At 43.7% G+C, this 16,108-nt stretch overlaps 2 protein-coding genes across 3 annotated transcripts in view; one reads left to right on the top strand and one right to left on the bottom strand.

Moving 5' to 3' along the window:
- LOC139747676 (neuroplastin-like) overlaps nt 1–8,187 on the bottom strand; it is a 73,037-nt gene extending 64,850 nt beyond the window's left edge. The window contains exon 1 of the mRNA XM_071660252.1: nt 8,162–8,187. Within this exon, the coding sequence (XP_071516353.1) occupies nt 8,162–8,172 (11 nt within the window). The 5' untranslated portion in view covers nt 8,173–8,187. The remainder of the gene's footprint in view (nt 1–8,161) is intronic.
- The window catches only part of LOC139747675 (uncharacterized), a 90,524-nt gene that overhangs the window by 47,753 nt on the left and 26,663 nt on the right, over nt 1–16,108 (top strand). The gene's annotated exons all lie outside the window — the stretch shown is intronic.

Below are 16,108 nucleotides of genomic sequence, written 5' to 3'. Positions count from 1 at the left end.
ACTCAGTGTCTGGGAGGGTGAAGAGGGTTGAATACTTGGGGGAGGGGTCTAGGTCTAGGATGGTGAAGAGGATTGACCGCCTGGGTGTGTCGAGTGGTGGAGAGATCTTGTGAGTGGAGAGGCAACTACCTCGAGAACCATCAGAGGACGGAGCGAACCATGACCACACTGCACCAATCCTCATCAACCACGCCCACCAACGTACCACGCCCACCAACGTGGTGGCAAAGATTCACCAGCAAAGTGGCAGCCTTCCTCTGTAGGTGACCCAACTTAAACATACCCTCAAGACACTAAGCGTCCCAGCATCCTACGGACGCTGACGAACCCTTCCATTCTCCTTCAGCAAGAGTTATGAGAGACTTGGAAAGACGAAGGTGGCTCACGGAGCAGCCAGTAGGGACAAGGACGATGCGCTAACTTGCGAACATCTTCATACTCTCGTCGTAGAAAGACATCTTGGTAACATCCTAAGAGAATGCGGAAAGAATAAGGACATTTACTGCATATATCTTACAAAGACTTTGTGAGGCAAACTTAAGTATGTAGTGAGAAGATTCAGCAGCAAAACTCTGGAAAAAATTACTATACGCAATAGTTTGGTGTTTATCTTATGACGATGGAGGAGAAAAGTTGGCCACTTTTATAAAGGGACTCAGGGAGCCACTTGTCCTTGCCTGGGAGCCACGAGGCAATATTCCACCCTTCCCTCCACAAAGCCGCTGGCAATTCTGTCCAACCTATTCATGCCGGGGAAAATTTAAGGCTTTTTAACGAGCTTCAGGAAAGCAGTGAGGTAGCGAGCAGACTCGTCCCTTCGCAACCCATATCCCTTTTCCCTGGTCCTCCGGGGTAGGGAGCCCATCCCTGGCATTCTTCCCTTCATGAAATATGGAGCAGAATGATAGACTGTCAACTCAGACCGGCGAATATTGTAAACAGATACGTCGTCTTGGTATTATCTGCGGCGGGAGGGGACCCGCAAGGATCATCCTACACTGTCAGCTCTGGACCTTCTTGGTAATTTTTACTCCAGACCAACAACGCCAGGTGGAAGCTGGCGGAGGGATTGTGACGCTTCCAGGAAAGCGGGGTGCAGGTAATCACGAGGAGGCGGATGGTTCGTTCTTGCCAGATGGTGCGAGGATCAGGCAGGTTATATGATGGCCACCAATGCTACGCTGCTACCAAAATATGACAGGATACTCATGCAGGTCACCAGGAGACGGTAGGAGACGAGCAGGGCACCAGGAGATGGCAGGAGACGTCCAGGTCTCCAGGAAATGGCAGGAGACGTCCAAGTCACCTGGAGATGGCAAGAGACGTCCAGGTCACCAGGAGATGGTAGGGGTGGGGGGTGGGGGGAGATTCTAGCAGGTCACCAGGAGACGGTAGGAAACGTGCAGGTCACCAATAGTCAGGACACTCTCTCTCAGGTCACCAGACACCGGCACGTAACTCTCGCAGGTCACAAGTGCCTCGGTGTCACCAAGAGAATGGACAGGCGCCACGCAGAGGTCACCAGTGCCTCGCTGTCAACATCTTCCTTGCAGGGGTTCGACGGTATCGACCCAGAGGCCACAACACGCCGAATTTGGCGGCTCAGCGTTTCGTGCCTGCGCCACAATCCCTTCATTCATAATTCAGACGAAATTACGAGTATTACTGTCACGTGCAGAGTCGCTCCGCATGTGAATTTGGCCTTCTTGGATGCAACCATTTTTTCTCGTGTTTTGTTTGGCCCCCAGACCTTGCATTATGGCAATCCGTTGTATCAGATGTTGGGAATTTTCTTTGCCAAATTAAAATGCAGACGTAGACTTTAACACACAACATACAGCCTCCCTCTCCCCTGCACAGCGAATCCATTTTTTATGGAGATATAGTGTCACGAACCTGTAAGATTTTTAATACTGTTTTCTGAAACTGGTTAAGCTTGAGTGATAATGTGTGTGTGTGTGTGTGTGTGTGTGTGTGTGTGTGTGTGTGTGTGTGTGTGTGTGTTCTTTCCCTCTCTGTGGAAGTGAACCTCAACTCTACCTTGCAAGACTTAAGAAGTCTTCGCTCATTAGAAGTCTTTCACGTCAGCTCATTATACCGAAGCCTTGTGTAACTCCTTTGCACTCCAGGCGTTCTCTCCCACCTACCTTTACCACCAACACCACCAGCCAACGGCAACACCGCCATTACCTTTAGAGGATCGTGTGTTCCCCTTACAAGCTCCGTGAAACTCGACCTTAATGCCGGGCGACGGATACGTTTCTGTTGCCCGGGGGCTTGTAATTAGGGGGGGGGGGGGTCATTATGTACACTTCGGGTAATTCTAGACGTGTTCAGGACCCGATCGATCCCGCCACCCGTCTAGCGACTGTCATGGCCAGATGGCAATCCTCGCTCCATTACCCTCCCTTACGGAATTAGGCACCTTGTCTTTCCCCGGATCTACCGTGCCTGGTATCAGGTAGGATCTACAGTGCCTACCACTTGGCCCATCAGAACGGATCTACTTGGCCCATCAGAACGGATCTTGTGTGACAATCACCTGGACAGCAGTGTTCAGGGTCATCGTCTGTAGCCAAGCGAGGCATGAGTGTTGACCTACATCCTCCGTGCCAATGACCTCAGGTCATCGTGGGGACCACACCTCAGGTGGCGATCCTGTCCTCAAACACTTTAATGATCTCCGTCTGCCATTCAGCCTGCCATCATCCTCTGCCACCAGCCTACCACCAGTTTATCACCTCACACTGAGCACTCTGACATCTTTAACAAGCCTGCCAACATCTACCCACCAGTCTACCACCACTCTCTCACCAGCTGATATAACCTACCATCAAGTCTGCCACATACCTGACACCACCACCCTTCCACCAGCCACCACCCAGACTTCCAACACTTAGACACCACCTCTCTAACTCCACACCGTCATTGTATCACCTGCATCGTCCACTTAGTCAAGGGTTTCGGAGAATCATGTTAAACAACAACATTTTTTTCAGAATTGCTTTTCCTATCAATTAGCTGAAATGATACGTCTGGTACACCCTCGGTCGTGTGAGGATAGACATAATGACGTACAGACGCGGTAAAGGTATGGCTACGTCGTTCGAAATGTTTATACGAAGAAAAATTTCTTGTCTTACGAGTTTACATTGTCAGATGGAAGCCAGGCGGTCGTTGGCTGTGGCTCCCTCACTGCCAGGGGATGGGTGTTGACACACCAAGAAACAATATTTGTGTGAGAGATGAATACAAATTTTCTTTTTGTCGTCAGACGTGAGGGAACATGGGTGGAGTGGTGCCACCTGTCGCTCCCATAGTGTGGTGATGCGTAGCTCCCGTAGTAACCCACCTGGTGATATCCCATTCCTCCCATAGCCTGATGATGTCCCATACCCATACCCTTCCCCTAATGTGATGTTCCCATCCCATGGCACTACCATATCTTTATAACATCCCCACTCCTATGGCCAGAATCCCCCTCTCCCAAAACATCTCACCTGGCGCTTTCCCAAAGCCTCCTTTGTGATGTCCCACCACATACCCCATGGGATGTCCCCTTCCCATAACATCAGTCCCGATGTTCCCTCCTACGTAGCACAGGTACTGAACTAACAGTATAGCAACAATAAACAAAGGCATTTCTTCCATCTTTTCCCCTGCTGTTGCTTACCCAAACAGTTGGTCGCGAATAGTAAACACAACTGGATAGATGCTAAACATCAAAGCCATTAGTGGATAACAAGGACGAACATATGAGTTTAATAAATTGCAATAAATTGTACACACTACAGATAAAAAATAAATAAAGACTCAGGAAGTGCAGTATAGTAATTGATGACTGACAGAATATAACAGATTAAAACCTAAACCAAAACAAATCACACTAGAAACAATAACGTCATAAAAGCAAAGAGAACAGTACACTAGATGTAGAACACAATTTTTAAAACGAGAGACAAACGATATTTAAAAAAAAAAGCCAACTCGTATACACTGTGAAAAATGAAAACATTATTTACATTGTACAGAAAAAAAAAAACAAATATATATATATATATATACATACATATAAATTGCCGTTGACGTATTGTATATTAAATTCATTTCTTTTTTGTCAACGTCATTTTAGTTATGACATCTGATCCATTGTTTGTATATATAATTATTTGTATGAAAAGGTATTTTGTTACGTTAAGTGTTGTGTCCCTTCAAATTAGAATACCCTTTCAATGTTTATCACAATTTGTACGTTTCTCTTTCTCTTTCCCCCTTCCTCTCTCTCTCTCTCTCTCTCTCTCTCTCTCTCTCTCTCTCTCTCTCTCTCTCTCTCTTCTCTCTCTCTCTCATTCTTTGCCCACGGGCAACTGTTTCCTGCTTCCTCTTTCCCCTCCGCCCACCACCTCCCTCCCTGAAGTTCGCCACAATCACAGCTGCCTCTGCCCCTCACAGAGACAGACGTTCATTTCCACATTTCACACACTGACGGATACAGCTTATGTGACCCTTTTCTTCCTCTTCTTCTCCTTCTTCTTGCATCAACTCCTGCGCAAAACTCCTCTCCATCTGCGAGAAACAGACCACCACCTCTTGCAGTCTAATGCTTGCGAAGACTGTGTAACCTGGGGATTTACAGGCTTCCGCAACACGGAAATAATAACGACAGTGACGGATCACAACCCCGAAAGAACTCAGTGGTCCATTTTTGCCTGCGTTTCTTTCAATTTCTTATGTTTTGTTTTTTTGGTGTCACGAGGACAAATTTTTCGACCCATTTTGTTGATAATTTCATCGTTTCTTTAACTAATATGATGCTCGAAGCATGATACATACATCTGACTATAATCAGGTTGCATTAAGTTCTATATTTCATCAGTATTGTCGTGGGTGATTGCGTTTATTAAATTGATAGAGATCATTATAGGAAAAGTCTGTCTCGTCTACTCAAAGTTATCATCTTCTGGCTAAGAACGTGTCTAGAAAGCTTTCAACGAGTACGAGAATTCAAGAAATGGGGAACCCCCACAGTGTAGAATTCCCTCCCCTTACCGTATAAAGTGGTTAAATATGAAGAGTAAACACACAGCGAACTCTAAAAATGTCTGGCCAAGTCAATCATTGGATTTTTGTTGGTGAAAGACATTGTCATAATCTCTTTCTAAATCTTTTCATCAACTTTGTCTCTAGACGAAAGACGATTAAAGAGAAAGTTCTTGTCTTTGTAACTTTTCCTTCATTATTCGTTTCTTCCTTAGAAAACACCCACGTCACAAACCGCTTACCATCGCCTACTTCATGGCTGACCTCCAGTGCAGAATAACGTCATTATATATGCATTCTCGTTTGCATAAGACCTGCACAATCGCTTCTTAGAATGGTATTATGACGCCAGTTTAAAATAAGGTCTCGACAAACATGTTATGGTGTCACCGTTTTCGTATAAAATCACATCTCATTATGATCTTTTTATACCCTCTCTTGCCATAACCCCTTCAAACCCCCCCCCCCCCCAAAAAAAAAAGAACAATATAATTTGCTTCTCTGAAGACTTCTCCCTTCCTCTTCTTCATGGACGACAAGATTTTAGAGGAAAATTCCAAAAGTCACTTTACCGAGGTGTCTATTTTCTAAGCTGAGGTAGGGCATGAGACCCATGCTTTACCACAGCTCCAAGCGGAGATATGGGTGATGGAAGACGTGGAAAGGAAGAAAGAGAGAGAGAGAGAGAGAGAGAGAGAGAGAGAGAGAGAGAGAGAGAGAGAGAGAGAGAGAGAGAGAGAGAGAGAGGCAAGTAGCGTTGGAGTGTTGAGGGAACAGTGTTGTGTGGGCAGTATATAAATCTAAAGACAAACGAGTGTAATCATTCTCAACATTTTCTTTTCCTTTTTCCCATTTATTGGGAAAGGTGCCACCTTGAGCCATGACCCTGTGGCTTCCTCCATTCCCCCTGAAGACACATGACCGCACTTTACTACGCTGGGAACAAAGGACGAACACACACACACACACACACACACACACACACACACACACACACTCACACACACTCACACCAACTGATGGGAGTTAAGGACAAAGGTTTCCGTCTGCAGTTATCAACAAGAACGAGATAACGATAAAGATAATGCTAACGAGAGTGACGCTTTACTTATCAAAGTGTTGTACAGTTTGGTACACTTGATCGATCGAATCCTAACAGAAATTTGAGTTTTTTTGTAGGAAATGATGCAATGAACTGGGGGCGCACACACACGCACACACACACACACACACACACACACACACACACACTGTGCAGACAGCTGACATTAGCTATGCATAATGGAAGCTTAATTAGCTCTCGAATTACACTACACTGTGTTAACTCTCCATATTTTCTGACAGGTTTTAGCATCTACTATGACTAATACCTCGATCTGGAAATACAATATTCTGATTGGAGCTTAATCATAGTCAGTGTCCATTATGATACAATAGCATATTCGTATAATTTGTTTAATAACTTGATTAGCCTAATGGCATAAATAGTCTCATGATAACATAATGGGTCTTAATAAGGAAAATGATGGTAGTTTCGAAGCACGTCTGATATGGCGTTCTACATACGTCACAAACGACCACTCGCAATTTGCAAAAACCTTCGAAATATGTTCTGGTGACGAAGCCCTTTACAGAGACGCGCTCTGACGCAACAGGACGCTTACTAAGTCCAGGATAACGAAGCCCCGTCCGTCTCTCGATGTTTTTTTGCCTTCGTCGGTTCGCAGTGTTATTTTCTCGAAGCGACGTCACCAAAAAGCACTAACCACACTTGTGGAAACGTCTAATGCAAAACTTTAAAGAGAAAGACTTACAAGACTGTTAATATGTCGTCGTAGACACCCGCTTTGCCTTGAAACAGCAAGAACACAGCGGCTAGAAAGGAATAAGAGCAAATTGGATGATGGTAAGAGCAGGAGCAACAGAATCAAGAGAGGTGTTAATTTTGAAAAATCAGGTACGTGTTACAGTCCCGGATAAAAATTCGGTGGGACACGTTTGAAGTCCCAGAGTCCCAAGACGCGCCTGGTCGAAGCTATGCCGAACCCTGTATCTGCATGTTCAAACAAATGGTTCGGTACAGCTTCGTTCAGGCGTGTCCCTCCAAGACTACGTTTCTGCGAACCAAGTGAAACTCCGTGATACCAGCGAACCAGAAGTCATAAAGATTCAAGAGCACCGAGGGTATCCCCACAACTCCGACCAAACCAATAAAAACCCACATGAATATCTGTAGCTTCATTTGAATACGTATGTTTACAAGTGTTTTCAAAAACTCCAATTCATCGTGTAGACTTAGAAATACAACCTGCAGTCTCCGAAGATATTCCAGACACTCCGAAACTTCAGCTGTATCTTAAACCTTTTGAGCTACAACATGAACCACCAAAACTACGAACTGAACCAAGAAGACTCCACCTGAACTGCAAGAGTTCCAAATAATTCTCCTAATCTTTAAGTGAGGTACCGAAGTAACGCCAACTTATTCCTCTAAAACACCATTTACATCTCAGATGTTCCATAACAGCCTCTTAATGTGCATATGAAACCCATCTACACCGTAAACCTCCAACTGAACCAACATAGCTCAAACTAAAGGTTCGAAATCCATGTTTGCGAAACAATAATAAACCGGCGGAGAGGCACCGAAGCATGGGATCAATACTCGAAGCAGCTCACACCAGTAGCAGTAGCAGCCATACAGATTAACCCCGGACACCTGATAATCCCTATCCTCGAGTGTATTGTAATATCCTGATTCTTTTCTTAGGGTAATCCAGCGTGGAGAAACACGTAATCCCTTCCTGTAATTTTCCAATCCCTTGCAATTCCTCCCTTGAATCCCTTATACTATCTCCCGAAATGTCTCGTTCATATCCCCATAAATCCCCTATAGAACACTGAAATTTCCCCAAAAGTATCCTAGAAATCCGTTGTTTAGATGACGTATAATGCCTGCACCTTAAAACCGTTTTAAAGATATTTGTCTCACTTTTCTTAATCATTTTCAAAGTACTTTTAAAATTCCAACATCTAAAGACATGTATATCTTCCCTAAGGCAGTGTAACCCCTATTTAAGACAGAGTGATCTACCCCCAACGCTTAACATTTAAGACTTACCTTAATTCCATGAACTATTTGAGGAAGAGCGTCCGACTTGTTTGTACTTGTTACACCGTTCATATCAAACACTGTCGTCTCATCCAACACTTCCTTCAGATCTAACACCTTTAACATTTAGCAGTGTTCACGTTTATCATTGTTTACATCTGACACTGTTCACATTACGCATCGTTCACAATTAACGCTCTTCGGATCTAATATTGTTCACATCCAACACTGTCCAAATCTAACGTCATTTAAATCCAGTGCTTCGCAATTCATGTCCTTCATACATATATATATATATATATATATATATATATATATATATAATGCTGTTTACACAGAACTTCGTTTATATCTACTTCTGTTCGTATCTGACGTTCGTTCACACATAGCACTGTTCACATCTCGTACCGTATCTTTCCAACGCTTCACATGCAACGCTGATCCTATATAAAGGTGTTCACATCTAACAGTTCTTCAGATTCAAATGTTTATATACGTAACGCTGATCTAAAACCGGCCCCACCAGATCCACAACTAACACTGTCCACTGGATTCTCGTGTCCACGTCCTAGACCCAGATGACGGCTCGTTAACAAACAAGGTAACGGCCGCTCCGTAATTGCCTCGTTGGGCCCACACGTAACTAAACTCCAATTTCTACTACAGAAACACGAGATGGCGCGTCTGGTCGAACATTCTGCCTGACAATGCTCTACGTTGTAATCACATGCTAATCACATGCATCAAGTTAGCTACCTTCGCCGAGATAGAAGGCAACTGAAAAGATAATAATTTGTCTCGAGGTAACTATTGCAACGATAGTTTCGAAGGTTTGAAGGCAACAGAGTGTCTGTATGACAGGCGTATCATGTAATCATAAACTTCATGTTAAGACAGGTACAAAAACGATTCGTCTTTCGGAGATAAAGAAGCCTTAAAGTATCTGTTTGGTTGTTTGAAATGTAGTTAATGCTTATGTATATCAGGCGCCAAAAAAGATACCTGAGAATAAAGATGAATAAAAGAAATAAACTTTTGAAATCTTTTAAAGGAAAAAGGTTTTATATATATATGTATATATATATATATATAGAGAGAGAGAGAGGGTTGGATGCGGGGCACCTGTGATGTTGTATGCATGCATGGTTGTAAATCCCAGGGATGACGAGGTGAACAGTTGTCAGAATGATCTGAGCATGTTTGCCTCGTGAACTGGTGTGTGTGTGCGTGTTTGTATGAATGTTCATTTTCATATGTTAGCTGGGACAGCACGGGCAGCTGGGGCCCTAATGAAGGCCATCCCATTAACGATATATATATATATATATATATATATATATATATGTATATATATATATATATATATATATATATATATATATATATATACAAGCCTGAAGCAAGTACCTATTTTATCGACCAAACCCTAGAGGTGGATGGATAGCTGGGTTGACTGTGGATCGACTGCCTCAACCATGATTCGAACCTATGCGCTCGACCCGTGAATGCGTTACGGTCAGGAGCGCTAACCGATACACCACGGGAGTCATTTGTACACTAGTGCTTGTGTATGTGTTTATATCCAGGATTCTCGACCATGAAGTCTTGACCTTCCTTTCGTCATGTCGTATTCAGTCCCTATTTTTTTGCTTATCTAGCAGTCGACATGGCGCAGGAGGGAACAGCACCCCAACCCCTCCCTGAGTCACGTCCAAATTGGATGGAGCGTAAAGTCATGAGCATGTAGACAGAAACGAGAGAGAGAGAGAGAGAGAGAGAGAGAGAGAGAGAGAGAGAGAGAGAGAGAGAGAGAGAGAGAGAGAGACTGCGTGGTTGTGATGGATACCTTGTGTGTGTGTGTGTGTGTGTGTGTGTGTGTGTGTCCCCGAAAGAACGCGAAGCCTTACAAAGGTTAGAAAACACACCGACCTCCACTGGACTAGTCATAACATGCAGGCTTGTATATTTTCCCTCCCTCTCCTTCCTTTCTCTTGTGTATATGTTTCTTGGTATGTGTGTTCATGTGTGTTTGTAGATTATATAGACATTAACTTCCTGCTATCTTTATGAGTTTCTTGCAGTGCCCAGGAAGTAGGCCACATAACACGTAACACCGGGTGTTATAGATGTGTCTGTGTGAGAAGACGTCGCTGGCAATCACGAGCAGTGTCTTCAGTGTCTTCACTGTAGAGGTTGCACTGTGTACATGAAGGGTCTTGGGATATGTTGAATCTGTGTTTGTGGTGAGTGTCCACAAAGTAGACGGTACACCGTGTCTGGGGAGTGTATAGGGAGAGAGTTTGTTTATTGTTGTCAGATCATTCCAGTGTGTCACTTCAACACACATTTCAGAAGATATGGCCTGACCCTGTGTATAAAGCATCCAACTGTCCTCTACAACCAATTACCCAAGTGTTCCATGTCAGCAACACCCCCTAATGTTCAGTGTTCCCTTTTAGGAAATCTAGGCTTATGTTTTTTTTTTTCGTGCTGTTATTGGATCTCCGTTTGTTTTGGTTGGCGGGCGTACAGGGACGAGGCGTTGGGGTGATGCGAGCGGGTTCGCTGGGTCATCCATCTCCCATGTCAGCCACAGCGATCATAGGCTGGGGTTGTTGGGTTCTGGTGTCTGATGAAAGATTCCAGACAACCATCACACCGGATGAGAGAGAGAGAGAGAGAGAGAGAGAGAGAGAGAGAGAGAGAGAGAGAGAGAGAGAGAGAGAGAGAGAGAGAGAGAGAGAGTTCAGCATATGCTTTAATGAGAACCTCTCTCTCTCTCTCTCTCTCTCTCTCTCTCTCTGTGTCTTAGGTCATGCACTTAGACTATGGCAATTATTCATCTCGTTGAGTGGCTCAGAGAAGAGGGCCCGCGAAAGAATTTGAATGTCTAACCTTGCTTACCAAGAAGAGGCTTAAATGGTAAAGATAAAGATAAATAAAGATGTAAAAAAAATATATTGGGGATGAATAACGTCAGGAGACCTCGATAACTCTCTGAGTAAAGGAAATTGCAAATCGATGGACACATGAGAATCATGGTAAACTTTTCAAGTTATGGCGCAGGAAACTCGATAGACAGTATAAAAGAGGTTTGCTCAGATGGTGCAAGACTGAGTGTGGGAAACAAGTCTCACACAATTGGTGAAGGAAAACCATTTAGTTTCCATGAGACTTTTAGTGCCATAGGCAGTGATGGAAGTTCATGAAGACATTCAATAACAGACCATAATTTGATAATGATTTTATTTTGTCATGTTTTTCACTGACTCCTTCGTCTCCTTACCTGCCTACGAGTATTTACCATGCGATTTTGCTATGGACATAGGGCTAGCGCGTTGTGCTCACCACTTAGAAGGTGCAGTTGCCTCCAACATGATGATGATAATATAGTATCTGTCAATATTTTCTTCAAAGCACAACGATACGACCACAGACCACGACGGTACGACGTTTGAGCACGACGATACGACTTGACCACGACGTTACGACCCTTAAGCGCGACGATTTGACCCTGGACCATGACAAGTACGACGCTTAAACACGGCAATCCCTGGGTATTATGACCTGGTTTTTGAACTGACCTTAAAGGCCTGGACTTGCAATGGCGTTCAATGGTCGTACCGTCGTGTTCAACGTTCACACCGTCGTGTTGTCAACATATATGCAGGAAATTGAAATCTAAACAATAATGATAGTATCCCCGACCCAGTAAATGCAGATCTGATGGAGTACACAGAAAATGGTGGAATTATGCAGAAACTCGAAATAGCACATAGAAAACGTTTCGGTAAACAGTATCGGACCAGAGGACAGCTAGGTGGCCCTGCATCTAGATTGCAAGGCTCAAGCTGACAATTTCTCGTGGCTTCCCGAAGGCAAATATTGGAAAAGACCCAACGAGGGTTTCGGGAAGAGCTAAGACTTTGTCGGGGAGTGCCAAAGGGAGTCTTTCTACAGGATTTGAAAGGGTTCCTGGAAGACCTAAAGGGTCTTAGGGGAGTTACGTGGAGTCTTAGGGAAACCCCAAAGGAATCATGGAAGGGACCAGAGGGGCTGTGGGAGAAGATCCAAGAAGTTTTAAACCAATCTAATGGTCTTGAGGAAGACCCAGTGAGTCTTGAAGGGACTCCAGGCGTCTTGGAATGAACTCAGAGGGGTTCAGGCGTCTAATTCCATCTCTTTCGTATTCGATTGGAAACCGACCTCAGGCCATCTCCGACCGAAGCCGAACCGGTTTAGTTTTCGAATAATCCTTGTGGATATTAAGCATTACAAAAACCTCATCAAATGTTTCTGAACATTTCTATCGCTGTCATTAACGTAAGAAATACAGAGGAAAAGTTCTTAAGGAGATTTAAAAGAAAACTAATACCTAAAACTGGTTTCTAATTACTTTTCTAAAGATACGTTATCTTAGGAAAATTTCTAGAAGAAAAATGATGAAGGTACAAGTTCCTGGATGAATTTGTGGTCGATCACTTTCAATAAGTGGCCGAAACGACGTCATTAAAGGTGATCACCTGGTTACATCACACGAGATGAGTCTCTCATGCCTAAATTCCTATCAAATCAAATCTTTTATTCTCTGGAGATTGAGGTAAGGCAGGTCCACGATTTCCTCGTCTTATTCCATCCAAGAAGAAGCGCTCCAGACACCTCACTTGTATAGTTAGCAAGATAGAGAAAAGCTGCATCGCAAGGCTCAAGATATGTATAGTTTGAATTGATGATGTTCCTTGATGGTAAGTAGGATGTTGAGGAGTTTGGGACTATTTTGATAGGTTATAAAGTGGGTTGAGAAATACATAGATAGAGAGGCAAATAGACAAATGATTAGAGAGAGAGAGAGAGAGAGAGAGAGAGAGAGAGAGAGAGAGAGAGAGAGAGAGAGAGAGAGAGAGAGAGAGAGAGAGAGAGAGAGAGAGAGAGAGAGAGAGAGAACATACTGTCTGCTAAACAGAAGGATCGACGAAACATGTAAGCATTTACCTGTTTTATTTCATATTCACAACGTGGTATATCGTCCACTCTTTTGAAAACAATATCTACCCCAAAATCCTGGAATATTTTTCTAATGATAACCTTCAGCCGTCGTGAACACTTTTACACGAATATGATAGACAGTCAGAAAATGTAAACGCCTCTCACTTACATTAAAAGTGTTATAAACTCTTCATTTACAACGATGCATGCAGAATCCCACCACCATTTACAACCACAATGTTTAACAATTTACAGGAAACGAGCAAGGTATTTACAGATGTCGCATCGGATATTCTTATCAAGAATCAAGTGTCTTAGCATTGTTTACAACCCCTCAGCTAAGTCTGACATTGACAGCTGGCGAAAGGAAGCCATTTGGCCACCTTTTGTACACAAAGAGATCCACCGTTGGTGCTATAAATATGACGAATTTACAAACAATCTCTCCTTTTTTTTTCACTCACGTTCTCTTTCTTCTAGCTTTCATATGTACGTTCTATTCAGTGGTTCTACTCAGTGGCCACAGTAGCTCTACATACCTCAGTGGGTCCTTGTAATCACTCGCCTTAAGTGACTTTCCTCAGTGGTTCTACGCAGCCACCCACCTCAGAGGGTCATCTCAGTGTCTATTTTTGTGATTTCTCTCATTGTTTTTTCAGTCTGCCTCAGTAAATTTCTTCAAACACCTCAGGGGATCACCTCAGTGTCTCGTCTCAGTCGTTTTCTAAGTGTGTCTTCTCAGTGTCCCCCCCCCCTCTCTCCCTCTCTCTCTCTCTCTCTCTCTCTCTCTCTCTCTCTCTTCTCTCTCTCTCTCTCTCTCTGCTGCGGTGTTCTCAACCCGGAAACTGTACGAGGAAACAACGCCAGACACTTTGTAAGCTTCGTACTGATCGTTCCATGTTTGCATCGCTTCTCTCCTTTTCGTTCATATTCCTAGTGCCCTTAACATGATTTGAGACGCTTTTAGCACCGGGCACCTGCATAAAACCTCCGTGAGAGAATTGATAGATAATGAACAAATAGATTTTTTCCCTTTAAGTGCAAGACGCTCTTTATCCTTCCTCTTTTTTTTTCTCTCTCTCTCATTCCTGGGGCCGTTAGTGGATGTGCTAACCCGCTTTTAAAGGAGGTGGGGGAATGTTTTCGTTGGCTTCTCTGACAACACCAGCGGGAGGAGACCCATGAGGGGTCTCTCTCTCTCTCTCTCTCTCTCTCTCTCTCTCTCTCTCTCTCTCTCTCTCTCTCTCTCTCTCTCTCTCGCCCATGGGAGTGGTAGTTACGAGCAAGAGCTCTCGTTGGGTGCGGGTGTTTAACCCTGATGAGGTGTTCTTGAATACTCCCGGGAGGGAAGAAGCCGAATTTTTTTTCCTTAGAGTTAGGAAATCAACTTCGTAAGTGAGAACTAAAGGGACAAGGTCGCGCTCCCCCCCCCCCCCCCTCTCTCTCTCTCTCTCTCTCTCTCTCTCTCTCTCTCTCTCTCTCTCTCTCGTGCTCATATCATATCCTCCATTTGGACTCATTTTCTTAGAATAATAGGTTCTGTGGGCAGAAGACTGTGAGACAATTCATGTCCTTTAACTCAAGACTAACTCAATTGGGAAAAGTAAAAAGACTGTTTAAGAAACTTTAATGTTTTCATCTAATTCTTCTGTTGTTTCGTTAGAAGAAATCAGCTGAAGCCAGCAATAGATACTTTATATTCCAGACTTTTGAAAACGAAATCGATTTCGACATAATTGAAAGCTATTGTTCAGTCACAATGGGTTATGTAGCTCCTCGTCTTTCCCTCCTAGGGCGACAGGAACGTCTTTCAAGGCTCCTTCTGACTTATTCCCTGCTCATACATACTATCCCTGGGTAGAGAAGGTTGGCAAGCCTGTTTACTGCAGATAAGAGACAATACCACTCATGTATCTGGACGATATCTTGATTGTGGCTAAGGACACAACTCTCCTTCAGAAACGAAACTTTCTTAATCAAAGAATTACCAACAGTTTATGGAGAACGATGAAAATGCTTGATATATTCACGCCACAGAAGGAAATTCAGGGAAAATCCTCGCCCCTTTGTCTCTGAAAGTCCCTCGTGACAAACAGATCTTCATTAAGAACTTGGCCTACATTGTGTTGTCAGGGAGATTAACATTCACCAGACAGCAGGAATCATTAGTGAGTTACCTAAATGCTGTAGTTTCTTTGTTATATTTTTCATTGGACTGAGTTTCTTTTCCTTCGTCATCTGGATGAAGTAAACAGTTTACTACAATTGTCTGGATGTTCTAGAGTTGCCTGACCTAAAGACTACGCTAGCTCAACTCCCATGATGAGTGAACCATGGTACGTACACCAGTAACGTTCATTCTTCCAACTCCAAAACTGTCTCATAACGGAGCGAACCTGTGAAGCAGGGAGGTCGTCTGCATCAAAATGCAACTCAAGAAATTTGATGCAATTACTGTCAAGGAATCATCAGCATAAAGAGTCAAACTTAAGAAAAATTGTATTAGTAGTGAATCAATTTTATCTGCACTCCAGGGAAAGGCAATGGGAATTCTAAGCAATCTATTTATCATGGGTTCATGCAAGGCAATTTTGTCTCTCATTTCGAAATAAACTAAAGTCCTGTTTGCTATTTGTTTTCCAAGTCAAAACAGCTGGCAGACATGTTACCTCGAGTGAAATGGGTTTCTATGGACTGTAAGCTCCAACATGAAGGGCATCTGTTGCTACAGCGGACCCGGGAATCCTTCGAAGTCTATCTCTTTGATACAAGGGAGAGCACTCGAACTCCGTGGATGGATGTGTACGTTCCCTGGATGTCCAAACAGGTCGGGAGTAAGTGATATATCTCGCACTGGATCACTGAGAAGCCATTCACTTGTTTCCTCCGTTCCCTCTGGTGATGGAGTGGTGGGGGTAATGGTGGTGGTGGGGATAGACTGTGACAATGGAACGTTGGAGGAGACATGAG

Source organism: Panulirus ornatus, chromosome 69, assembly GCF_036320965.1.
Source record: "Panulirus ornatus isolate Po-2019 chromosome 69, ASM3632096v1, whole genome shotgun sequence".
Lineage (NCBI taxonomy): Eukaryota > Metazoa > Arthropoda > Malacostraca > Decapoda > Palinuridae > Panulirus > Panulirus ornatus.
The sequence above is the reverse complement of the archived record's forward strand: the minus strand, read 5'-3'. Positions and strand labels throughout refer to the sequence as shown.